At 42.5% G+C, this 27,321-nt stretch overlaps 1 protein-coding gene and 1 pseudogene across 3 annotated transcripts in view; one reads left to right on the plus strand and one right to left on the minus strand.

Annotated features, from left to right (window-relative positions):
• The window catches only part of VKORC1L1 (vitamin K epoxide reductase complex subunit 1 like 1), a 110,018-nt gene extending 93,415 nt beyond the window's left edge, over positions 1 to 16,603 (minus strand). For both annotated transcript variants that reach the window (XM_079120241.1, XM_079120240.1), the window contains exon 1: positions 16,272 to 16,603. In XM_079120241.1, the coding sequence (XP_078976367.1) occupies positions 16,272 to 16,588 (317 nt within the window). In that variant the 5' untranslated portion in view covers positions 16,589 to 16,603. The remainder of the gene's footprint in view (positions 1 to 16,271) is intronic.
• Positions 16,604 to 23,151: 6,548 nt separating this feature from the next.
• LOC306649269 (mitochondrial inner membrane protease subunit 1-like) lies at positions 23,152 to 24,213 on the plus strand (annotated as a pseudogene). Its single transcript has one exon. The product of its transcript is annotated as a mitochondrial inner membrane protease subunit 1-like (transcript).
• The last annotated feature ends 3,108 nt before the right edge of the window (positions 24,214 to 27,321 follow it).

Consider the following 27,321-nt stretch of genomic DNA (forward strand, 5'->3'; position numbering starts at 1 on the left):
TTTGATACAAGGTCTTGCTAAGTAGCTAAGGCTGGTCTTGAACTTGAAATTCTCCTGCCTCACTTTCCAGAACAACTATGATTACAGGTACATGCCACCACACCTGGCTTAGTATTGGGTTTTGAAAAACCTACTGAAATATTATTTGAGACCTTCAAGATAAGATGCACAATTATTTTATGCCAAATGAAAAGAGCTCTATTAGATTTAAACAGGTTTTTTTTTTTTTTTTAGGTGACATGACTTGTACTTAAAATAAAAGAAAAATACATAAAATAAATTGGTTAACATGTTCCTATAGCTTCTTCCATTACAACAGGGCCAGAAGTGACAGAGAGATGTCTCCAATTTTAAAACGCATCTTAATTTAGAGGATACTGACCATCTTTTCAATGTGAGAGCTATCCTAATCAAGAGTAAGTTATTCTTCAGCATCTATTCTTTTATGCTCTTCTGTACAGTTTTACAATTATTTTTAAGAGATACCCTTAATTTTCTTGTTAGTACTCAAGTTTATTTCAAAGACTCATTTTCTTCAAAAATTCCATTAGGAAAATGTGTAAAACCCTGTATATAAAAGATATAGTAGCATTAAAAAAACAAACTAACTAAAGGCCATAGTGGTATATTATGTCCATGAACTGGAAGACCTGCTGGCATGAAGGCTCAGCCACCCCCACACTTGCCCTGCTTCACCGCTTCCCTTGAAGTCCCCAAGGCACAGTGTGCCGCTCACAGTCACACTGAGTGCGCGTGGAAATACAGTGACAGGGCCAACCTCGGCCTGGCAGCCACTGGTACCAAGACCTGGGAAACAGAGCAGCTATCCTCAAACTTTTTCATCTTACATGTCTGCAAATTATTGAGACTTTTAATAGCTTCAGTTTATGTGAATTATATCTATTGTATTTATCACATCAGAAACTAAAACAGAAGAGTTTTAAACATTTACTCTTTCCTTTAAAAGTCACAAGAAATCCATGACATACTAACATAATATTTATGAAAAAATAACTGCTTTACAAGACAAAAAAAAAAGGGGGGGGGGGAGTGGCGCTGTTTTACAATCTTTTCAGTCTCATCGGCTGGATTCTCAGATCTGCTGCTGCATGGCAGGTCACACACCTCTGGAAAGCCCTAATAGATGGCAAATGAAGCTTCATTTTGCTACAGAAAGAACTTTGACAGGACCAACCCCCCTGAAATGGTCTCAGGAACACGATGTGGTGCCCAGACCACTCTTTGAGAACTCTTAAAATAGAGCACTTAAGAAAATGAGACAGGGCTGCACTTGCCTAGCATGTGTGAGGCCCTGGGTTTGATTCTCAACACCACGTATAAATAAATGAATAAAGTAAAGGTCTATCATCATCTAAAAAAAATATTAAAAAAGAAAAGAAAATGAAATGAGACAGAGGCCCACAAAGAGAAGAACAGAATAAGAGAGCCCAGACAAATTCCTGTATACACAATCACTGATTTATGACATGGTGGCTCTACCAAGGAGGGGGAAATGGTCTTTCCAATAAACTGTGCCACAATAACAGTAATAATCAGATAGTCAAACAGGAAAAATAATTGACCCCTACCTCACGCCACTAAAAAAATTCCATGTAGACTATTGATGTAAACATGAAAGACAAAACAATAAAAGACTTATCTTCATACCAGGATATAAAAATCCCTGATTTCAAAGGAAAAGATTAACACATTTAACTACATTAAAACTAGTAATTTCTGTTAATCAAAAGATCTCTTATTTTGGGAGGCTGAGGCAGGAATATCTCAAGTTCAAGGCTAGCCTCGGCAACTTAGTAAGTCCCTCTAACCTAGTGAGACCAGGTCTCACAATAAAAAATAAAAAGGCTGGGGATGTGGATGTGGCTCCGTGGTAAAGCACCCGGGTTCGATCCCTAATACAAAAAAAAAAAAAAAAAAGTGAGCAAGAAGGTGGGAATGGGGTTCCAGGTAAAACACAGAAGTAAAAGATACTCATAGGCTGAGTGTGGTGGCATACTCCTGTGATCCCAGTTACTTAGAAGGCTGAGGCCAGTCTGGACAACTTGGTGAAACACTGTCTTAGAATAAAATAAAAAGGGCTAAGGATGTAGTTTAGTGGTGGAGCACTTGCCTAGCATGTGTGAGGCCCTGGGTTCCCTCTCCAATAATGCAAAAAAAAAAAAAAAAGTACCTGTGATACAGATATGGGGTGTGTGTGTGTTAGATGGGTGTATACATGTCTGTATGTATATTATTTATATCTATAGATATCTATTCTACAAACCAGTAAGACAAAGACAGAACACCTGGTAGAAAAGTAGACAAAAGGTGCTAATGAGCCCTTCAAAGAGAAGATATCTAAATGGCCAAAAAATACGAGATGCTGCTCAGTCTCATCAGTAACCAGGGAAAAGCAAATTAAAACCAAAGAGGAGTGTTAAATAGTACAACCACATTGGGAAAGACTTTAATAGACATTCACCTGCTCTATGACCTAGAAATCCACTCCTAGACACAGAATGAGTACATATGTAAAAAGATTTCCAGGACAATGTCCACAGCAACATAATTCACAATAGCCAAACCACAGAAGTAGTATTCAATAAGAAAACGAATCCATGAATTATAATACATTATATATAAAATATACCACAGTTACATACAAAAACCCATTATATATAAACCACAATGATTAATTTAAAATTTAACAGATTAGGGTGGGGGTGTCGTTCAGTGGTAGAGCAACTTTCTTAAGCATGCACAAGGTCCTGGGTTCAATCTCTAAGACTGCAAAATAAATAAATGATATACAAATAGAATTTAAAAGACTGATAATTCCCAAGTTTGGCAAAGAGGTGGATAAACAGGAATTCTCATGTACTAGTAAGAATATAAGCCAAGGCAACCACTCTGGAAAACAGTCTGGCAGTACCAACTGAAATTGAAGATAAACAAAAATGTTGTCAGAAGCTATATTCACAATTGCTGCAAATTGGGAATAACTTAAGTATCTACCCAAAAGAAAACAATTAAGTCAACTGCAGTATATTCAAAATAGAATAGTAATCAGAAATGATTAATGAACAAACTACAGCTCCATAAAACATGTGGGTCTCACAAAACAATACTAAGTGAAAGTAGCCAAGTACAACTAAAAGTTTTCATTTGTACCAAGTTCAAATAGCAGACAAAACTAAACTTTCAAGCTTGCATGCAATCTTGACCAGAAAAGTAAAAAAGTGATCATTATAAAAGTCAGGCAGGGGCTGGGATTGTGGCTCAGTGGTGGAGTGCTTGCCTACTAACACGTGTGAGGCACTGGGTTTAATCCTCAGCACCACATAAAAATAGAATACAGGTTAAAAAATAAAATAAAATCAGTTCAGAGGTCAATTCTGAAGAGAAGAGGAGGATGTACTTGGTAAGGGGAGAGCTTAAGGAGGGTTTTTGGGGTGCTGGCAATGGTCTATTTAGTGACCTGAATATTGGTTTCAAAGATTATGCTTTGTGAATACAACATAAAGAGATGCACAGCTCTGTGATTTTTCTGTGTTTTGTTATGCTTCACAATTTCAAAAGATTAAAAAAACAATCTATTGTATATGTGAGTGGACAGGGAGGGGAGACACAGACAAGCCACAGATTTCTGCCTTGCACAACTGCTTGGGTGGTGATGCCTTTCACCAATAGCAAACAGCACTTTCAGAGGAAGAATATGAATTTAATCTTGGACATGCTGAATTTGAAGTACTTCTGCAACAGTCAAATAGAAATGTCCAATAGGCAATTTAGGCAATTAGATATGCAGATCAAGCGTTTATAGAGGAGGTTGGGAAAAGACAAAAATGTTGGATTCACCCCTATGTGAAGCTGCAGGCAGGAATGTGACTGTTAAGGGAAAGGAGAGTGACAGGAGGGAGGAGAACTGATCTGTGGAAACATTAATAGTAATGGCCAGGTACAGGAATAGGCCAGCAAAAAAAGGAAGGGACCAACTGAAGGAGGAAAACCGAAGAGCATGCCGTGAACCATCAAGCAGGAGAAGAGCACATCTCAAGACAAATGAGCCACTGGCTGCACGCTGACGTGTACTTAGGGAGGGTACAGATCACGTGTGAGGCTCAGCAAGCCAGTTCCTACTCCACCTCTTGGCTGGTGAAGACCAGCAACCACCCAAGAGAAAACCAGGATTTCTGAGAATGGCTCCAAGTTCTGGTGTGGTCTTTGAGAATAATCAGGGCCCCTTTGCTCTTCCCACTCTCAGGAAGAGGAGGACAGATGTGATAGTACTGGTTGGTCTGTGCACCTGGGCAGTCACCACTACAAGGTCAGTTTCTTCCGTGTGGAAGGTGGTCCGGGAAGGTTCAGCAACCCCACCTCAGCCCCGCCTTCTCTTCTCCAGGGTACAGGCAGGGCCAGAACTACAACTTGGGCAGAAAATGCCCGGGGCCAATGGCCAAAGCCAGATCAGCAGTCAACCAAGGCAAAAGGGCTCTCTCTGGTAACATGACCCAGGGCAACTGATAGGAATGAGTTAAATCAGGCTCTGCTCAGATCACAAAAGGAAGATCTTGTTATGTTTGAGAAGTGAGGAGACAGAGAGGGCTTATCTCATGGTGTCCTAGGATTCAGGTTTAAAATCCAGCACCCAAACAAAAATAAATAAAGATCAAACATAAAGTATTTTTACTTTCCATTTGTCAGTACACACGTTTACTAAAAAATCTCTCAACCAATTTGAAAATAACGGCTATAGATTGGAGTCATATTCCTGGAGTGCCTTCACCAGAATGCATCATAAAATCATTTAATTTCTCAATTTCTAGCTCCATATAAGTCACACATCAAAAATGCAGACATGTGTGGTCACCCACACTTGCCTACCTACTGCTCAGAAAACTGCACAAATTCAACCATGAAGAATAAATACTAATTAATGTTTTCCTTAAAAGACAGGTGATTAATATTGAAATGTTAATTAAAATAAAAACAAGCAATCATTTAAAAACCATTATTACCTCCCCTAAAATATTTAAATAAACTACAAACTTGCAAAGGCACTGCTGACAATAAGTTAATACAATTTGGTGACACATATTAGGAACCGACCTTGTTATATATTGTTTTTTTTTTTCCTTTAACAGAAAACAACAAGGGCTTAATTTTTAAAAAAATCACAGTACAATGCTTATTAAAAATGAGACTTGTGTGAGAATTAACTTTAAAAGAGAACCAAGGTGTTTGCATGCAGTGTGCCGACTGCTGTATATCTGTTGCTTAGTTTTACAATAACTCTACAATGTAAACATCACAATCTCCTTACTTAATAAGAAAAGTGATTCCAGCACAGTGGTGCACACCTGTAGTGCCAGCAGCTCAGGAGGGTGAGGCAGGAGTATCATGAGATCAAAGCCAGCCTCAGCCAAAAGTGAAGTGCTAAGCAACTCAGTGAGACCCTGTCTCTAAATAAAATATAAAATAAGGCTGGGGATGTGGCTCAGTGGTCCAGTGCCCCGAGGTTCAATCCCAAGTACCAAAAAAAAAAAAAAAAAAAGAAGAAGAAGAAGAAGAAAATTGAGCAGACACTACCTGTCCAATGTCACAGAGTTTTTCCTCAGTATTGGGCCTTAAAATCATAAAACCTCAATTTCAGAACCTATGTTTTTTTACTTATTATACCAGTGTCTCAAGGAGTATGTGTACTTTTGGAAAAAGCATCTGACATGCATTCGAAAGAGCAGCTGGCCCATCATCATGAGTTCAGTTTTTATTGCCAAGGGTTTCTCTGCTCTTCCTCCTTCTTTTGAGCAAACAGTTTGTATGTGGCCCACACTGGTCTCAAACTCTTGGGCTCAGGCTCCTGCCGCAGCCCTGTAGCTGGGACTAAAGGCACACCCCTCCTCATACGCCTGGCACTTCTTCAGTAAATTTTAAGAAATCGGTTACAAATGAACAGTGCGGACACATACACACTAGTGAATACTTCAAGGCGCCGTCTGTGTGGTGAAGTTTGGAAAACAGAGCTCTCTCCTTCAGGAGTCACTTTCTTCTTCACATGCTGTTATACTGCATATATTTTTCAAAACTGAAAGACTTTTTTTTTTCCAAACCCCCCCCCCCCCAAAAAAAAGCCCCACTGGAGCATTTTTTAAAATAAAAGTAAAACCACTGTATTAGTTTATATTATCAAAAAACTGGAAAAGGGGCTGGGGAAGATAGCTCAGTCGGTAGAGTGTTTGCCTTGCAAGCACAAGGCCCTGGGTTCCATCCCCAGCACCCCCCCAAAAAAAATTGGAATATCCTTACTGTCCAACAAAAAGGGTTGTTTTTTTTTTTTTAAGGTTATATATTTTATAAATTACATGATATACATATAAATTATATAAATATATATAAATATAAATATAAATTACATGATATACATCCTCTCTATCAGTGACTTTATAATACACTTGCATATATATTCAAGATTATGGACTTACGAACACTTATCTATTTAAAGACGTCTATCTATGTATTAAATTAGATACATACATACACGCATACTTTTTCTCTCCCCAAAGAGCCAGTTGTTCATCATTTCTCACCACACTCTTGAATACAATTCAATTTCTGCCTGGTTCAGTTATTAACTGGATTAAATAGTCCTTATGTTATTAAACTAGTGATCTAAAAAAAAAAAGAGAGATCACAATATAGTGCCAATTTTAAAAAAGAGCCTGGGTGCATACATGTCATATATCCTTTTAGGCTCCAAATTAAAAGAGAAAATAGAAATGGGGACAGATTTGATGAGGATTTCCCCCAACTAATCTACTCTAACAGCTACATTTTTAATAGATTTATTTAGATCAAAATAAGTCAATGTGGTGGTGCACGCACATAATCCCAGTTAGAGGTTGAGGCAGGGGGATCAGGAATCTGAGGCCCGCTGCTGGGCAACACAGCAAGACCTTAATTCAAAAAAAAAAAAAAAAAAAAAAAACAGGGGTTATAGCTTGGCGGTATAGCACCGCCTAGCATATGTGAGGCACTGGGTTTGATCCTGAGTACCACATACAAATTACTAAATGTGTCCATCTACAACTAAAAGAAAATATTTAAAAATAGTGATAAAAAAACCCAAATCATAATGGGAATCTTGGTTAAAATATCAGATAAGCAACCCAAGAACAGAAAGAGATCATGTTCCTTGATTGGAAGATCTGCTGATGAAAGTTGACTCCTTCCCAAGTTTATGCATAAATTCAGAGCAAGTCTAAATCAAAGTCTTAATAGGAATTGTTTTAGAACCCATCTAAAACTCCCTCAAAAAAATAAATACATGAAAGGAGCTAAGGAAAAAATGGAAAACAAGTACATCTCCACTATCAGACAACAAATCTACGATATACAGCCCCACGGAGAGGGATGCATGGTAATGGAAAATACACTGACATTTCACTGAACAAAATGAGGATCCAGAACACAGGAAAGGCTTGTGTTTTTTCAAATTTGGACAAGTCAATACACAGAATAGGCAAAATCTATAAGGAAGTTAGATGCCTACTTCACACTAGACACAAAAGTAAACTCCAGACAAACCAAAACAGCAAAATGTAAAAAAAGAATCCGAACAAAAAACATGAGAATTAAAGGAGGCATGGTGGTGCACACCTATGATCCCGGTGGCTCAGGAGGCTGAGACAGGAGGATCCAGAGTTCAAGGACAGCCTCAGAAACTTTAGCAAGGCCCAAGGCCCTAAACGACTCAGTGAGACCCTGTCTCCAAATAAAACATAAAAAAGGGTTGGCGATGTGGCTTAGTGGGTAAGTACCTCTGGGTTCAATCACTGGTTAAATCCCCCCCCCCAAAAAAAAAAAAAAGAGAGAAAAAAAACTTGGAAGGGTAGAGATTCTGCTAAACACTATTCAAGAAGAAAAAAAAAAGAACAAAAAACTCAAAAGCAGTACTGAAGTAAAAGATGCAACCACATTAAACAGGACAAAAGTTCCACTGGGTGCAAAGGTGCACATCTCGCACCCCAGCTACTTGGCAGATGGAGGCAGAAGGACCAGAGGCTCCAGGCCAGCCTGGGCAACTCAGCAATACCCTGTCTCCAAACAAAAATCGAAAGGACTATGGTAAAGCAGCTCTTGATTCAATCTCCAAGGACACACACACACACACACACACACACTAAAGTTAAAACTTCTACATGAATAAAGACACCATAAAATTAAAAGGCAAATGACAAAATAGGAAAAAAATAACATTTTATACATACTACAAAGGATTAACTACTGTGACATCTAAGACAGTCCTAGTAACCAAAAAGAAAATAATCCAGAAGAGGAAAAATGGGCAATATCCAGAAGAAATAAAAATATAAAAATTAGATTATAAATGTTTATTTGATATCAAAATGGGAAATGTCCTTCTAAACTTAAAACCTGTGAAAAACATTACTAAAAAAAAAAAAAAAAAATCAAAGTTTTGTATATTTAAACCTGGGCTGGATAGAACTCAGTGATGAAGCACTTGCCTAGGATGCGCTAGGCTAATACAGCCAAAATGGTAACAATCAACTATAAAATTAATAAAACATTAATGCTTTCTATTCTACAAAGCATTTGCCTAAATATGCAAAATCCTAAGATGAATACAGGTGAGACTCTCAAACAAAACAAAACTCCTGTGAAACACAAACAAGTTAATGAAAATGTTAACATTATTCAGCCCTGCTGATACCTGGGGGGAGGAAATGCAGATCCAAACAATGAGGCGATATTTTACATGCTATCATATTCACAAAGACCTAAAAACTGCCCAGTACTGCACAAGGGTGCAGGGCTCTGACTTCCTCTTCCCCTATGGGGACTGTTCAATGATGGGAAAACAGCAATGGGGAAAAGCATCACAGCACCACACCCCTCCACCCTGTCACAAAGTAGCCACTACAGTTTTAGGAGCACCTCTGGCGGCCAAGCACTGCTCGGCCGGGTACATGCATTCAGAAAGATCTCTGAATCAACACTGCTACCTCCCTCATCTTCAGAAGGGGTAAAAACAACACAGACCCAGTGCGCAGAAGCCAAGACTTAACCCAGGTTGACTCTAGAGTTTGTGATCTTAACTAGTAGCACATTACCCAGAAATAAGCCAAACTTTAGAATTGACTATCGACTTTCTCATTTTGTCATACAATTTCCACTATCTTACTTCCCAAAATACAATGATTTTTTAAAATTTAAAATAATCAACAATCACAAGACAGCAATAACAGTGTGCTTGAGATTCTACTATTTAGAGATAGTAATACCAAAAAAAACTTATACATCACTGGCTTTAAAATTTTGTTTTAATAAAAGAACTTTTCCTCTAAATGAAAATTTATTTGGATCTGTAGCTCTACAAGAAACAGATCAGACTTCATGCTATCTGTATCTTTTACATCAGTGTATTTTAAAGATGAAATTTGTAACATTTATGGTGAAACAATAAAGCTCTTCTGATGAACAGGAACTTTATAAATGACTGGCAGTTTTATGTCAAATTTGTTTTGCTTTATTTGAACAGGATCAAGAAAATCTGATTCCGAGATGAACCACTGCAAACAGTAGAAGTGTTTTGTGCTTGTTTGAAACAGTATATTGATGCTACCCTAAGGTTATAATTATACATGTCTACAAGACAGAAAAGTAGAACATTACCAGGTTCAACCTGTAATAATATTAAGAAGTGTGAATACTTGGTAACTTCAAATGTTTTGGTAAAAAATAAAGATCTTAAAATATATGCGCATCATGACATCAAGTCACGTGCACGAGGCAGTTGCCCAGCCGCACGGTGGGATGCGCGTTCTAAAACACGGAGTCTGCCTATGTAATTCCATAACAAGCCTGTTTTTAAAACACCAATATAAAGCTATTTCTTACTGACAGCATTTTTTAAAAAATTCAAGCATATGCCCCAAGGAAAAATTCTGTTCCCAAGGATTATTACCCTGTGTATTAGCATTACGGACATGAAATTTTCTGCTCTTTGCTGATTTTCCTCCAAGTAATCTAATCATTTATATCTTCTCTTACTTTTTTATTTTAAAATCATTATGACTCCCAGCTTAACTTGCTTGAGACAACCTAGCTGTACTGATCAATGGTCCCTAATATGTTAAAAGCAAGCATGATAATGTATTTGAGTGTATATGAGGGTTTATAGTATTTTAAAGTATAATATGTTAAAATGAGTCAAATGCTACGAAATCCCTGTCTACCAACACAGAACAAGCATTCTGAGGAAGAAATCTGAAAACTGGTCATCCAACAGATGTTACAATCTAGTACAATCTAGCTCAAATACTTGTAGAAAAGCCCAAGGTTTATCTTTGTTTACAAGAACAAGGTATGAAAGGCCTGGTTTTGCATTTTTCTGACCAAGCTCCAGATTCCAGCCCTTGTTATATTCAAATAGACCCCTTGCTACTCTCCTCATTGCTAGTTTGTAGAAAACTTTCATGCCTTTCCTGGTGCTGTTGCCTGGAATTCTTCTAATCATCCAGGAAATAACCAATCTCTCTTAAGTTCCTAGATCTGCCTGATGACTTAGCCAGCATCATAACCCAGGGCCAATTTTCCTGTCTCCATGTGCAGGAGGTCCAGACTCAATACCTCCCAATACAAAGAAAGGGTTGTCCAGTTCACTACCAATTGAGAGTCCACCATACCCCCACCCCGCTCGCCGCCACCTGCACCTAGATTCACTTGATCTTCCTTCAAGTCTTCGTGCTAGCTCACCCCACTGCGTGTCTGTTAACTAACTGGGTGTTAACAGACGTCAGGGTTTCACAGGTTTCGGCTTAGACAGCAAACACGCCAGCAACTTCTTGAATACTGTGGCTTCATAGTTATGTACTGGTTTTTCCAAAAAGACTGCTCTACACAGATAAAAGCTATAATACAAACTAGGAATTCTGTCATACTTATTTTTTTTACTTGTAGATGGACACAAAACCTTTCATTTGTATTTATTCATTTTTATGTGGTGCTGAGAATCAAACCCAGTGCCTCACATTTGCTAGGCAAGCGCTCTACCACTGGGCTACAACCCTGTCATACGTTTTTTATATATAAACAACAGCACTACTGTTTGCACAATATTTTTTCATTTGGCTGATACGGGTGTAACTACATCAATATTAGATCTTGATGAAACTTGAAGTGTGGTAAAGTGCTCTTGGACTCTTGAGCCAGGTGGTCTGGTTCATTAGAAGCAGGCCTCTGCCACTGTATTGTCTAGATCAGGTTTCATGTGGGCCTCAGTTTTCTCATCGATAAAATGGTGATGGAATTTGCCTACCTCATAGGAATGTTGTAAGAATCAAATATATGTAAAGCATTTAGAGTATTGCCTAGCATATAGCAAGCACTACCTGTAAACATTAACATTTATCTCTATGGTCTTCCAGATTTACCTCTGTGAGTCTATTTCTTATGCTCTTTGAGTTCATACCATTTCTGAAATTTCTTTACCAAAAAACAGTCGTCATACAACAATCTAAATTTAATTCACATTAGTTAAAACTGTTAGAACAAATTTTCTTTCTCACACAAGCGTTTATTGACATTTTACTAAATATGATGACAAGCATTTAAAAGTATGGCGGGTGATAGAAAAAATGCTAAGAAAGAAGCAGGATACAAACAGGTCTGCGGTGGTGCAACCTGTAATTCCAGCAATTCGGAGACTGAGGCAAGAGGATTCCAAGTTTCAGGTCAGCCTCAGAATCAGCAATTTAGTGAGACTATTTCAAAATAATAAAAAGAGCTAAGGTGCGCCTCAGTCGCAGGACGCCCCTGGGTTCAATCCCCAGTACTGCCCCACTCCAAAAACTGAAGGAAAGAAGGAAGAAATGTAGAGGTCAAAATTATGATAACACCTTCATGTTTAAAAAAATATGGTCGTTTCTATGCTGAAATGCTAAAGTGGCTCTGTAAAGTTCTACAGCCTCCTGAGTAGGAGGAGCACCCATCTGGGATAGGGGAAAAGAGACCTCACTGTACCTGCTGAACCACCCTTCAAATCCCAAACAGCAAATGCAGGCATGAGAATCAAGCTTAAAAGAAGAGCCCGATCCGGGATAAATTAGTTCTCTGGAAACCAGACTTCCAATTTTAATTTGCCACTCCCTGTGTTACCCTAGGAAAGCCAGTACCTCCAAGTGTGTGGGAAAAAGAGCAGCAGTAAAAATTCATAGATTACACTAATTCTAAAACTGCATTATCCCAATGGGGAATGAGAAGTGAATAGGTGGTGGTGTTGTGTTTTCTTTTTTTAAGATGTGGGACAGGTACAAGTCCAACATTTTGTAAAACAAGGAAACTTTTTGTGAATTGTCAAGCCTATCAATCATTCAAGATGATTTATACTATTTTACATCGAAACCCTTCTTAGAGTCTAATGCAACTTACGGAAAATACCTACAAAGAGTATCCTACATATTATTTTATTTTTCTTGCACTACTTCTGAAATTTTGTTTTCGTTTTTTTGGGTAATTTTCCTTTTTGTTTTTCGTTTGTTTGTTGATGGTACTAGGGATTGAACCCAGGGGGGCTCTACCACTGGGTTATGCCCCACCCTTTTTATTTTGAAAGAGGGTCATTAAGTTGCTTAGAGTCTTGCTAAGTTGCTCAGGCTAGTTTCAAACTTGTCATCCTCCTGCCTCAGCCTCTTGAATAGGTGGGATTGTAAGCATATGCCATTAAGCCTGGGCTGAAATTGTTTTAAATGAACTTTACATCTTGATGTTTTGACATGAATTAAGCAATACACTAAAATAACTAGTACTTAAATACGTAAATAACTACCCTAAAACAAGAAACTCATTTTACCTTAACACATGCATGATCTGACAATGCAAAAAACAGAACATCCCCAATCAACAACAGCTATAACAGAGTATATACTTCAGTTCACCTTTAATCCTAAAATTCATCTGGCAAAGTAGGTTTTGATATCCCTACTTAACCTAAGAAGCAACTGAGGCTCAATGGACATAACTGACTGGCTCCAGGCCACAAGTCTAAGAAGTGGCAAAGCTAAGAGCCCAGCCAGATCCTTTGGATTTGAGTTTGAAGCACCAAATTAAGGGAGTCAAGAAGTGCTTACTTAATTCTGCTGACAAGCTGGTTTAGGTTCACAGAAGTTTTCACCAATTTATGTAAAAGTGAGACAAAGTAAGAACAAGGCCAGACGCAGTGGCACACACCAGTAATCCCAGATACTGGGGAGGGTAAGGCAGGAGGATCACAAGTTTGAGGACAGCCGGGACAACTTAGCAAGTCTTATCTCAAAATAAAAAATAAAAGGTATGGCGATGTAGTTCAGTGATAGAGCACCCAGGGTTCAATCCCTAGTACTGAGAGGGGGAAAAAATGTAAAGTTTTTGATAAAGCTGAGTTATTCAATTTAAAGGTCTTTTATTTTGAAATTGTATTCTTTCAAAATGATTTAAAATACTCTTTTTTAAAAATAAAATGTTGCCAGGTACAGTGGCACAAGCCTGTAATCCCAGTGGCTCAGTTCAGAAGGCGGAGGCAGGAGGATCATGAGTTCAAAGCCAGCTTTACAACTTGAGAGACCCTAAGCAACTCAGTGAGGCCCTGTCTCTAAATAAAATACAAAAAAGGTCTGGGGATGTGCCTCAGTGATTAAGTGCCCCTGGGTTCAATCCCTGGTACCAAGAAAAATTTAGAAATTAAAAAATAAAATAACTGTGGCAATAGATAGTGGTGAGTTATTGGCTATACTTGACAGAATTTAAAAATTGAAATTCTGTTCTGTTGCAGTTCCCAATTTTGAATTTCTTTTGAAATCCAAAATCTGGAAATATTCTCTTATGTAATTATGCCTCCCAAAATACCAAAGGCCTTTATACACAGACACTAACCCCCAAGAATGCCTCATTAATCTCTACCTTATTTGACAATTGAGAAATGAGAATAAAGTGAGTTTAAGCAATCCAAGAATCATAAGTTAACACTGGATCCCACAGGAACATTCTCAGAATCTTCTTCATCCATTAACCCTTTCTTTCCCTTCACCTTTTAATTCTAACTCAAACCTGAACTCAAACTTCCTTCTCATAAAATAGTCACATCTTTCTACACTACTGGTACATGCCAATCAATTTTCAAACTAACTTGAGGTCTCCAATAATCTACTTTCATTGAAAGGCTTTTTCACCTTGTCAAAATAAAAATGTTTAATGATGCTTACTCAATCCACTTCATCAGTCTACTAAATCAGACTTAGGCTGTTTTAATTTCCAATCTCTATTAAATACTCACATATATGGACACACATATAATTTTAAAAGCAGTTTATAAACAAGTTGATCACACTGGATACATTTCTTGAGAATAACTTTATCATATAAAAGGCAAACAAGCGATTTATTCCTCTTATTAGCAAGTAGAATTTCTTACCCATCTTTTGGCAAACATCAAATTCAAAAAACGTACATTGTACATAATCAAATACTAGTTTCAGTCATGGTATATTAAATCACCTTTAAAAGTATAAAGAGACCCAGTTATTTTTAGTCTAACATACTTCAAAACACTTTTAATATTAGTATTATTTGCTATAATTTTATTGTGCTTTATTAAAAAGGAAAAAAACCATAAAAATCTGGTTTTTGCAGTATGCCTAACTATGAAAGTATTTAGTTTATACTAAATGGTTCAAAAACACTTTTTTTAAAAAAAGTTAATTTTAAAAATGTAAACATAAAATACTCTTTAGATGTCCAAATACTGAAAGGTTTATTAAAATTTTTATAGACTACATGATGTTTCCAAAAAGTCCAAAACTGGCGCCAGAGGGGTGTTCCACACCTGTAATCCCAGCAACTGGGGAGGCTGAGGCAGGAGCACTTAAAATTCAAGGCCAGCTTAAGCAACTTAGCAAGAACCTGTCTCAAAATAAACAACATAAAGGACAAAAAGGACTGGGGATGTAAAGTGCCCCATGGACTCAAACACCAATACCAAAAAAAACCTGAAAACCCCCTAAAACAAAAACAAAACCTAAAACATAATAATCCTGCTTATATTTCCTATCTTTCTAATCTCGTTATTATTTCTTGTTTCTTGAATATTTCAAATATGCTGCTGCAGAGTTGTCATTACATATTCATTCATTCAACTAACTTTGCGTGTATGATACTTGTAACTTTAAAAGTCCTTCCCAAAAGTGAAAACAACAGAAATGTCTGCATAAAATATATTCAGTGGATCTCAAGGAGTATCCCGAGTCTAACAAGGCTCAAGTTGGTCAAACGGCCAACAACAAATGTGAGCGTCTTGTCACAATGAAATATTTCGCACTGTAAACTACGTTGTAAATGCATTTCTGAGATGCCTGATGCAGCCATAAAGGAAAGTGCTTTCCCTCTAAGCAGGTACAGGATTAGGGTCTAAGGCAAACGAGAGAGTAATGGTCCATGAAAAAGGTCAAGTGGAAAACAGCAGCAGCCTGAAGTTTGCAAAGACAAGACAAACTCCAATGCTAGTTTCCACCAAATGTGGGTCAAAATAAACCAGGGAGCTACACATTTCCGTTTATCAAGCGATTTGCAGGTCCACACGGGGGGGCAGGAATGGCTCGAATGTGACCATCGTTTGCAAACACCCAACATCGGGTACCGGAGTCTCGGTAAGAATCACGACTACCCATCGTGAAACCGTTCTTCTCACTTTGGCTGTATTCTTTTAACGAGGCCCGTTAAGCAGCAGCACCTTAAGAATGCAAGTCCCCCGTTAGTCAAAGTAGCTCACCGAGGAAAATGCAACGCATTCGACGAACCGTAACCGACAAATCCGCCACCGAGAACCAACGCCGCGGCCCGAACGCGCCCGCGAGTGCCGGTCTTTGTGAGGCGCGGCGCCGACCGGCACCGGCCCCCGCGGCCGGCGGGGCACTGCGCTCGTCCGGCGCAAACTTCCACCGGACCCGCGGCCTCGCCTGCGGGCGGGCGTCCGACCCGGGCGCGCTCGGGCCGGCGTCCCTCCGCCGGCGGGTCGCGCCCGCGCCGGCCGGCGACTGTCACCGTCCGCACGCGTCCCGCGGCCTGCGGCGGCACCTGCCCGGCCGGCACCCGCCCCGGGCCGCTCGGCCTGCGCAGGCGGCCGGGCCCGCAGGCCGCCGCCCCCGCCCGCCCGCCCGCCCGCCCGCCCGCGCCCGCCGCCCGCCGCCCGCCGCCCGGCCCCGCCGCCGCCGCCGCGCTACCTGGAGGCGAGCGCGGCGGAGCACTTCACCCAGGGCCCCAGGTCGCACAGGGCGCGGTGCTCGGGGTCGCGCTCCTTCGCCCGCTCCACGTGGTAGGCGTAGATGGAGAGCAGGATCCCGGCGGCGCACACGGCGTACCGGGCCACCCGCTCCCACCGCGGCACCGACACCCTCAGCAGCACGGGCGCCGCCATCTTCCCGCCGCCGCCGCCGCCCTCCGCCTCCTCCTCAACCGCCGCCGCCCGTCGGGGCCCGACCCAGCCGCCGCCGCCGCCGCCTTCGCCGCCGCCACCGCCGCCGCCGCCGCCGCGCCCCATTGGCTCGGTCACCGCCTCCGGGCCCCGCCCCCACAGGCGCGCGGCCCAACCGCCCCGGGAGGAGCGAGCTGGGCGGGGCGCGGGCGCGAGCGGAGGGGCGGAGCGCGCAACCGCCGGCCGGCCGTCGAGACTCTGGAGGCGAGGCGCGCGGAGGAGGGCGGGGCCAAAGAGGGGCGGGGCGGAAAGGCGGGCGCGGGCGGACGGGTGGAATGCGCAACCGCCGCAGGCCGTCGAGACCCTGGAGGCGCGGCGCGCGGCGCGCGGCGGAAGGCGGGGCGGAAGGCGGGGCCGAAGGGGGCGGAGTCATCGGGGAGAGGGGCGGGACGGGATGGGGAAGGCGGGCGCTAGCGGAGGGGCGGAGCGCACAGCCACTGGTCGCGGAGACCCAGGAGGCGAGGCGTAGCCCACGGTGGAAGGCGGAGCCAGGGGAAGGGCGGGCCATCAGAGAATGGGGCGGGTTGGGGCAGGGGGCGCGGCCAGAGGGGCGGAGCGCGCAACCACCGGCAGCTGAGACCCAGGAGGTGCGGCGCGTGGCGGAGGGCGGAGCCGAAGGCGGATGGCGGGGCCAGCGGAGAGGGGCGGGAAGGCGAGCGCGGTCAGAGGAGCGTAGGGCGCAACCGCCGCCAGGCCTGGAGGCGGGTACCCGGGAGGCGCGGCGCGCGGAGGGCGGGGCCAGCGGGAAGGGGGCGGGGCATCGCCGGCCTCAGTGCGGGCAGTGAATAAATTTCGGACTCCTCTGTGAGTGACTTGGCAGGCCTGGGCCATCAGTTGCCATCCTGTGGCTTTTTCGTCGTTATCACCTGGTATTTCTGACCCAATCAAAATTGACTCTGGCCAGTGCTCCAGAGTCACGCTTCAATGACACGATCTTGCCTGGCACTACCAACAGTCACCTTGTGTCCAACGTGTGCAAAACTTTTCTTAAATGTGCAAAACTTTTTTAAATGGGAAAGTATTTTTAAAGTTATTCGTGAGTACTTTTCCACAAGCTGAATTTCAGGTGACTTAACACAATTCAGATAATATAGAAAAATATAAAACTGAGCCAAAAAATCAGGACTAAGAAAAGGACTAGTTAGAGTAAAACAGAAGATCAGGAATTAAGAACACAGATAACCAGGTCATAGGGGTTGGCAAAACAATTAAAATTAAGCCATAACTTTGATTCTGAGCTTTCTGGTGGCCAAAACTAAAAGGAAAACACACATATGAATCGCACTATCTCTAAAAAGAAATATGCTGTTCTTGGAGATTACTAGCTTTTTCCCTGGCTGCAGTGCTCAGATTTTCAGAGGCTTTATGTAGTGATTTGGGGTGATAATCAATGTCCTTATATTAGTTATCTCATATTGGGTACAATTTACTCCAAACTTTGTACCTGGAAGCAAACAGTAAACATTTTTGCAGTTTCTGTGAGTCAAGAATTTGGGTGCAGTTTAGCTGGATCCTCCAACTCAGTTTTTTCTCTTTGGCTACATCAAGGTGTATGCTTGTTTCAGAATCCTCTTTCAAGCCCAACTTTGTGGCTGATGCCCAGCCTCGCATTGCCGTGACTTTCGACTGGAGTCATCAGTTCCCCGCCTCTGGCACCTTTCCACAAAAAGCAGCAGTTTCCCTCAAAATGAGGGATTGAAGAATTGGAAATGTGGCTCCATGGTAGAGTGTTTCCTTAGCATGTGTGAGGCCCTAGGTTTGATTAAAACACACAGTATGATCTTGTAACCTAACCTCAGAAGGGACATTCCTTCATTTTACACATTCTGTTACTTTGAAGACTGTCCCTGGGTCCAGCCCACACTCAGAGAGAAAGGACACATACAGGCTTACAGCGGGAGGGGAGCTGCCTCCATTTGTGCAACTCCTTCACCTGGGTGGAGTTCGTGACCCTAGTGTCCCTCTCCAGCACTGTCATGGTGGCCACCCTGTTCAGGGTGGCTTCATCTATAAGTCATTCCCATGTTAATGTGGCACAGTGGTCAGAAGTTACCGCAGTGCACCTGCATTACTAAGGAGACCTCCCTTCCCAGACGTGTGCAGACACCTTATCCTCTCACACCTCAGGGGATCCTTCCTGACCTCTTTCTCCAGTTAGCTCCTTCTGCTTCTGTTTGCTTACTCTAAAGGTCTGTGTACCCATGATCTTCTACAGGTTGTCGGCTACAAGTAATTGACACATCCTCCTGGCAGTAACTTAAAGAAAACTTTAAGAGTGACATAGAGGAAACCCGTGGCCTGATGTGTTCCACGGCTTCTGGCTCACTGCTAGCTGCTACCTAAGGCCACAGTCCACTGCTTCTCACCCTGGAGATTTCACACAAACTGTGGCTCAGCCACTGCTCGGCTCCTGTTCTTGGAGGGCTTTCCCATCTCTGTGGTAACAGTCAGGACGGGGAGGCCCAGAGCCCACTCTCCTCACATGGGCTCTCTCTTCCTCGCCCTCATGTCCTCCCTCTGCCCTAAGTGTTGATTTGTTCCCTCATGTCAGCTTTTGGATACAGAAGGAAAAGTGGCCTCAGTAGTTCTCCTGTTTTGTGTCTCTGTTTTCTCCCACCCGAAAGCAGAAAATGACTGCCTTTTATCTGTTAAACACAGCTGGTGGAAGATCATTGTTTGGGACTGATCTCCCACACTAGGCTCCAACAGACCAAGCCATGATAAAGTTTCATGTCCTCAAACAGAAACGAAGTTGTTTCTCTGACCCTCAATGAAATCAGGAGACGGACAGCTACCCAGCAGCCGACTCTAGCTGCTACAGGGGCTCTTCCTACACCAGCTACCTTACAGAACCGATTGTGCTGCTCCACCCCTCAGAGTACCCTGTCTCAAGGTGGGCTAAGATGCTGGGGATTTGCGAATCACTAATGAAAGCCACTATCTGGTTGGATCTTAAAAGCCCCTGGAAGACCCACTTGGTAAAGGCTTGGTTGCCAGCCCGTGGCCCTGTGGCACTGTGGGGAGGCCACAGGGCCTGTGGAGGTGGGTCTAGTGGAAAAGTACGGGTTGTTGGTTGCATGAACTCGACACTGCAAGGCCCCCCCTTGCTTCTTAGTTGCCATGAAGTGAGCCCCTTTGCTCCACCAAGAACTCCTTGCCACAGGCCCAGAAGAAACAGAGCCAACTGACTGTGGATGAAAAGCTCCAAAACCTTAGTTAGTGATCTCAGGCATTTTGTCACAGAAATGGAAAACTGACTAACACAAGCCAATTGCATGTAAAGGAAAAAAAAAAAGAAAAAAGAAAAAAAGAAATTGTTGAAATTCTTTCGATACATCTCTTATTCCAACATAAAAAAAAAAAAAAAAATGCTGGTGAAGAATTCTGACAGATTGACCAATCTCAGTCCCTGCAGTTATGGAGAGAGAATGCTGGATAGCAGGGCCACAGATCCACAGGCTAGATTCTGTGAAGAGCCAGTCTTCCCAAAGAACAGAACAGGCCAGGCATGGTGGGGCATGGGTTCAATTCTCTGGTTAAAAAAAAAAAAAATCAAAAACAAAACAAGAAGAAAGTGAGAGGGGCTCAGGCTATAGCTCAGCTGGTAAAAGTGCTTGCCTCACATGCACAAGGCCCTGGGTTCAATCCCCAGCACCACCAAAAAAAGAAAGAAAAACCAAAGAAAGTGAGATTCTCAGACCAGGAGGGGTAACTGGAGCCACAGAGCAGAAGGCTGGGTGAGGCTGTCACCACTGGGGGTTTCCAGGAAGAACCCTGTCACCGTTCCGAGGACTAGGCTGGCCATTCGCCTCTCTGCAGTGCCAAACTGTAGCCAAGGCCTTCCGAGGGTGGTGGGCACATTTCTGGAGGCTCCTTTGTGCAAATCCAAGCATATAATTGTCAACAATGTAGATGGAAACTTCATTCTCTGCTGCTGGCAATGTAAAATGGTGCAGCCCCTTGGAAAATAGTTTGGTAGTTCCTCAAAATGTTGAACATGGACAGATGGAAGGATAAAGAAAACATGGTTTATATATATGATGGACTATTACTCAGCTTTAAAGATGAATGAAATTCTGGCATTTGCTGGTCAATGGATAGAGTTAGAGAATATTATGCTAAGTGAAATAAGCCAAACCCAAAAAAACAAAGCCCGAATGTTTTCTCTGGTAGGCAGAAGCTAGTTCACAATAACGGGCAGAGATAGGGAAGAATAAAGTTACTTTATATTAGGTAGAGGGGAGTGACGGGAGGGGAAGGGGTACGGGGGAAGGAAGGATAGCAGAGTGAAACAGACATTATTACCTCAGGTACATGTATGACTGCATGACTGATGTGATCCTGCAACATGTGTAATCAGAAAAATGAGAGATTATACTCTACTTATGTATGATCTATCAGAGTGTATAAATACATTCTATTGTCATGTCCAACCAATTAGAACAAATAAAATTTAAAAATTAAAAAAAATGTTGAACATGGAATTGCACCTGTTGCCCCCTTTGGGCTCCTGCCCATCTCACAATGCAAAATGCATTCGGAGAGTCTCCAAAGGTCCAACAGTTCCAGCATTGCTCCAGAGTACAAGTCCAAAGTCCTCTTTGAGACTCAAAGCCAACTCATAACTGTGAGCCTTTGTAAAAATCAAAAACAAAATTACATACTTCCAATATACAATGGCACAAGGTAATCATTCCCATTTGATAAGGGGGGAATAGAAGAAAACCGTGAAGGATCAGACCAAAGCAAGAAGGAAACCCAGCAGGGCAAACAGTAAAATCTGTAGCTGTATGCCCAACATTTGGGGTACTTGGTGGTGTGATGTGCACTCCAAAGGCCTTGGGCACCCCACCCCATGGCTTTGTGTGCTGTGGTCCCCACAACCACTCTGGGGATGGCTCTGTTCTCTACCTGCAAATTTCCTGCAGGCATTCCATGTTGGTGGCATCTTTGACTTCTGGGGTCTCCATTGCAGCCTCAGCTTAACTCTCATAGATTCATGCATCACTCTCTCTGGTGCTGCCTGCAGGGGCTCTAACCCTGCCTCCCAGGCTTTCCTTTGAAATCTGGGTGGAAGACTCCATGTGACCCCACAACTCTTCCTTTCTGCATACCTACAAAACCCACATCATGTGGATGCTGCCAGCCTCCATGGCTGGAGCAGCATCCAGTCCCACTTAGACCATACCATCATGGTCCCTCAGAGTAGGGCAGAGTGAAGTGACTCCTGGGAGAGTAGCCTCCTGGGCAGCCCTGTGTAAGCAGTGCACCCCAGCACTCTCTTCTCAAACTAAAGTTTTTCAAATGAGATTATACCTGTATACCATTGAACCTGAAATGGGTGGGATCTGGTCAGTTCCTGAGATGCCCTCTAAGCATCTTTCCTATTGTACTAGCACAAAGTACTTGGCTTCTTTTTAATGGCACTAATCTCTTCAGTAACCACACTATCCTCACTTCCAACTTTACATGTGTTTCTTTTCTACTAAAGTGCAAGTTTTTCAAAACTTTTCAGCCCTGCTCTTTGCTTTTGATTCTCACAGTAAATCTGGCTAAAAGCAGTCAGAAATCCCCATGCCACATCCTGAATGTCATGCTATCCTGAAATTTCTTCCACTAGATTAATTAATCCATCATCTTTAAACTCAGTGTCATATGAAGTCTCAGTGTCACACAAAGTCTCAGGGCATGGACAAAATGTAGACAACTCTTATCTTATCCAGAATGTACAAAATGTCTGGTACTTCAGTTTCCTATGGAGTCCTAATTTCCATCTGGAACCTCATCAACATAGCCTTTACTCTCTGCATTTCTATCAACATTCTGGTCTTCTGAGCTCCTGCGAATCACTCATTAAGCTTCAGTGTTCTTAGCTTTCTCTAGCCTGCTTATCTAAACATTTCAAAGTTCTTTCCACAAACCAATTCCAAAGGTTTCTGAATGACATCATCAGGTATAGTAATAGAAATGATTCCACTTCTAGATACCAGTGTTCTGTATTAATAAGTTTTTCATTGCTGTGACAAAATACTTAAGAGAAACAACTTAAAAGAGTAAAGATTTACTATGGTTCACAGTTTCAGAGGTTCAGTCCACAGTCACTTGGTTCCATTGTGTGGACTTGTAGTAAGGCAGAACATTGTGGCAAGGAACTCATGGCAGAGCAAAAACTGCTCACCTCCTGGTGGCTAGGAAGGAGAGGGGAAAAAGCAGGAGAGGAGAGGAAGAGGGAGAACCAGAGGGAGAGGGAGAGGAATTGATAGGAACGGGCCATAGACAAGAGCTACTCTAAAGGGACACATTCCCAGTGACCTCCTTTCAGCAACTAGCCCCCCACCCAAAGTTTCTACCATGCCACCATTGGGGAACAAGTCATCAACACATGATCCTTTTGGGGATAGTCCAGACCCAAACTGTAACAGTAACCATAAGATTCTGTAATTCTACTCATGAGCATATACCCAAGAGGATTGAAAACATCTGTCAACACAAAAATTTGTACATGAATGTTCACAGTGACATTATTCCAAATAACCAAAAATGCCCATCAAATGATGAATGGATAAACACAATGTGGCATAGGTTTACAAGGGACTTTTATTTAGCCATAAAAAGGAATGAAGAGACGTAAGGACCGAGGACTTCTGCGGGGTCCAGGAATCCTGAAACCATGGATCACCCACATAAGCTTTGAGACATTCTTTAGATTTCTTCCTGGAAGCCCTGCAACTACCCTAAAATTGAATGTATTGTAAAACAGACATATGGCCAATGGTGGCAGAGACTACATAGAACTATGCTTCGTGGTGTTCTGGGAAAAACCTTCCGACTTGTTGGCTATACTATTCAGTATGGCTGTATAGCCCATTGTGCTTTTGAATACGTTGGTGGTGTTGTAATGTGTTCTGGACCATCAATGGAACCACAATTCAAAATTCAGATATTGTCTTTGCAGAAAATCTTAGCCGACATTTTTATGGTATCCAAAGAGGTGACATTGTGATTGCAAAAAGCCCGAGTGATCCAAAATCAAATAGTTGTAAAAGAGTAATTGGTTTGGAAGGAGACAAAATCCTCACCACTAATCCATCAGATTTCTTTAAAAGCCATATTTATGTACCAACAGGTCATGTTTGGTTAGAAGGTGATAATTTACAGAATTCTACTGATTCCAGGTATTATGGACCTATTCCATATGGACTAATAAGAGGACGAATCTTTTTTAAGATCTAGCCTCTGAGTGATTTTGGATTTCTACGTGACAGCCCAAATGGCCACAGATTCTCTGATGATTAGCAAGCTTGATTATTGTTTCCTGTTCAAGTGAATTTATTACTGCAGTTGAAACCATGTACTTACCAATAAAGTATTGGCTGTTCGGTTTTAGATATTTTTGTTAAATGTAAAGAATAAGTAACACATTCTGAAAACTCTGAGTTCAAAATATTTGTGTAAAAATATATCCAAGATCAGTGTTCCATCTAAATTTTATGTTAGATACAAAATATTGGGGGGGGGTACCTGAATGACTACCTCACTTGCTAATTTTTTGTCTTATTAGTAAAATGAAAATAATCTCTTCTTGAAACTGCCTTATACTTCACTAGAGTAAGTAAGTCAGAACACTAATTATTCTTATAATTTATAAGTTCAATCTGACATCAGGAGTCCATCCTAAATAAAATGCTTCTAAGTTAAAAAAAAAAAAAAAAAAAGGAATGAAATACACACACTCCAACACAGTACCTTTAAAAACATGCTGGGTGAAAGAGGACAGAATTACACATCAGAGGTCACATAGTATATGATTTCATTTATGTGAAATGTCCAGAATAGGTAAATCCCTAAAAGAAAGATAGATTGGTGGTTGCCAAGGGCTAGAGTCGGGGAGGATGGAGAATGAGGTACTCTTCAGGATGATGAAAGTGTTCTAGACTTAGTGACAGGTAATACTGTGGTAGACACACAGCTCTATGAAAAAATTAAAGATCACTGTGCCACGTACTTTAACAGGTTGAAATTATGGCAGGTGAATGGTCTCTCATTAAACAATCATGTTTTAAATATGTGCATAAGGGAACTTCCACATTTTGATTGATCATCGGGTGTCTATCTCTGCTAACTGTGGAATCCAGGAAGGCAATAACTGGGCCTGACTCACTCCCACTAGTTGGTGTTGGTCCTGGCAAAACAGCAGGTGCTCAAAAATCGTTGGTGAGGCTGTGGCCCTGGCTCAGTGGTGGAGTGCTTGCCTAGCACGTGTGAGGCACTGGGTTCGATCCACATGAAAATAAATGAATCAAATTAAGGTGTTGTGTCCATCTACAACTAAAAATATTCTTTAAAAGGAGAATTATTGGTGAATGAATAAGTGAATGGGACAGTTTAAATGCTGCCTCGTTCAGAAAACACCCCTCTCTGAGCTCCCAGAACCCTTCCCCATTCTCTCTCACTGGGTCCCAGCTCAGGTCTCAGAAAATGGTCTACAGCAGTCAACAGACATGAGACTGAAGAAGACTGAGATGACTTCAGCCCCAGTCATTGCAACAACATGAGAGACCAGAGTTCTAGTGAAAACCACCAAGTCAAACCCAGTCAACTCCCACAACCATGAAAAGAAAAAAAGAGAGAGAGATTATTGTGTTAAGCCTCTGAAATCCCTTCTAAATCCCTGATTCTCTGACCCATCAAACCTCATATCTCCCTGGACACCTGCTGTGTCTTAACCAAAGTTTTCCCCATAGAATTTGAAACAGTCTGGATTATCTCCCTGATCTTCATAATTATGTTACCAATTGGCTAAGGGTTCATTCACTCTATTTTGAATAGAGATTACAAAAAGGAAAAGTGCAGCTCCTTTAGTGTTAAGAGCTCTGAACTTTGAATGCCAGCTGCTCTCACCTCTTAGTGTTAGAGCTCTGAACTCAGAATGCCAGCTGCTCTTAGTTCTTGGTGTTAGCAGCTCTCCTGCCACTCTCAGTAGCTCAAGCTAGCAACTCTTAACAGCTAGAGCTAGAGGCTCCCAGCAGCCCTTCTGCAGCTCTCCCAGTGGCTTTCCATGGCCAGTTCTAATAACTTCAAGCAGCTCTCCTGCAGCTCTTAGCCATTCTCTGGAGCTCTTCAGTAGCTCTCTGACTGCCAGGTATTCTTAGGGTTAGCAGCCCTTGGTGTTACCAGCTCATACTACAACCTGATCAGCATGCTCCACTCCAGATAGAAATCACTAATATGCCAAAGAAAACCATCATAAAGAGGCTTCACTGGAGCTTGTGCTGAGCACATAGGGATGTAATGCACAACCAGAGGTTCCCTGACTAGCCTGATGGAGTTCTGCTTACGTGGACAAAAGGGTTGGCCTATGCATGGCACAGTCTCCTGTCTGTTGACCCACAGACATTCTACATTGTCAGGTCAGTCTACACAGGTGCACTGGGCCCACCTGCCCTGACTGTCATGATTCAGGGAGGTGCTCCTCACAGATAAGTCTGCTGGCATTCAGAGCTCAGAGCTGCTAGCAACAAGAGCTGCTAGCAGAAGGCATTCAAAGTTCAGAGCTGTTAACAATAAGGGATCTGTACTTTGGCTTTTTGTTATTTCTGTCCAAATTGAGCAAGAGCCCTTGGCCAGTTGGTAACACAGCTATAAAGATCAGGGAGATACTCCAACCAACCTGCAACAGCTGCAGGGTAGGCAGAGTCATCAGGAATAGCTGTGGTCCAGGTGAAGTCTCCTGCCACACTTCAGGTAGATTCTGCTGCAACTGAAGTGGTAATCTCTATGGCAACCATGACAGTTGCAGTGGCAGCTGCAGAAGCAGCCCTGGCTTGATCAGGACCTCCAGAGCAGCAGTCATTGTCACAGTGACAGCCCAACCAGGTAGCAAGACAGCAATGGTGGAATCAGTGCCCCTCACAGCGCAAGAGCAGCGCTAGGGACAACAGTTGCCATGACGGATGCCAATGTCCCGAGGCTGCAGCATGGGCTCACTGAGGAGCTGCAAGATGAAGCACAACTTGGGACAGGCCAACTAAGCAGCAGCTGTCCAAACAGCAGCCAAGGAGTGACAACTGAGTGATTGCCATGGCAGCCACAGGAGCAGCGGGGAGATGCATTCATGGCCTCCTACCCCGACTATCCCAGGGTGTCTGCACCTGATGCCAGCATCCTGGAGAACTTGGCTCCAACCTTGGTCTCTGCTGCACCTCCATTCTAACCCACAGACCCTGCTCTGCCTTCTGGCTGCACCCAAGGGCAGGGTAATTGTAACTGGGTATGGGGAAGGGGCACAGTGATGCTCAGCTGTCAGCAGAATAATCAGCATATTGACACCTACTCCCACCAACCCCAGGCAACTTCAGTCATTGACCAAAAAAACAAAAAAATCTAAGCTGGGCATGGTAGCCCATGCCTATAATCTCAGTTACTCAGGAGGCCGAGGGAGGAGGATTGCAAGTCTGAGGCCAGCTTCAACAACTTAGCAAGGCCCTAAGCAACTTAGCTGAGACCCTGTCTCAAAATTTAAAAAAATTAGAAGGACTGGGGATGTGATTCAGTGGTAAAACACCCCTGGGTTCAACCCCTGGTACCAAAAACAAACAAAATCAATACTAATCAACAATAGCTTTACGGAGTTTTATAACGTAGTTGGTGAGCTCTTCAGATTTCATTAGTCTTACTGGTATAGCAAACCTTAGAGGCCTGTTTGTGCGAGAAACAAGGCCTCTTACAGGAGTCACACGCAGTACAGGGAAACTTCTCTGACATAGGAAATACATTTCCCCAAAACACACTGCGTGAAG

This window comes from Sciurus vulgaris, assembly GCF_902686455.1.
Source record: "Sciurus vulgaris genome assembly, chromosome: 18".
Taxonomy (NCBI): domain Eukaryota; kingdom Metazoa; phylum Chordata; class Mammalia; order Rodentia; family Sciuridae; genus Sciurus; species Sciurus vulgaris.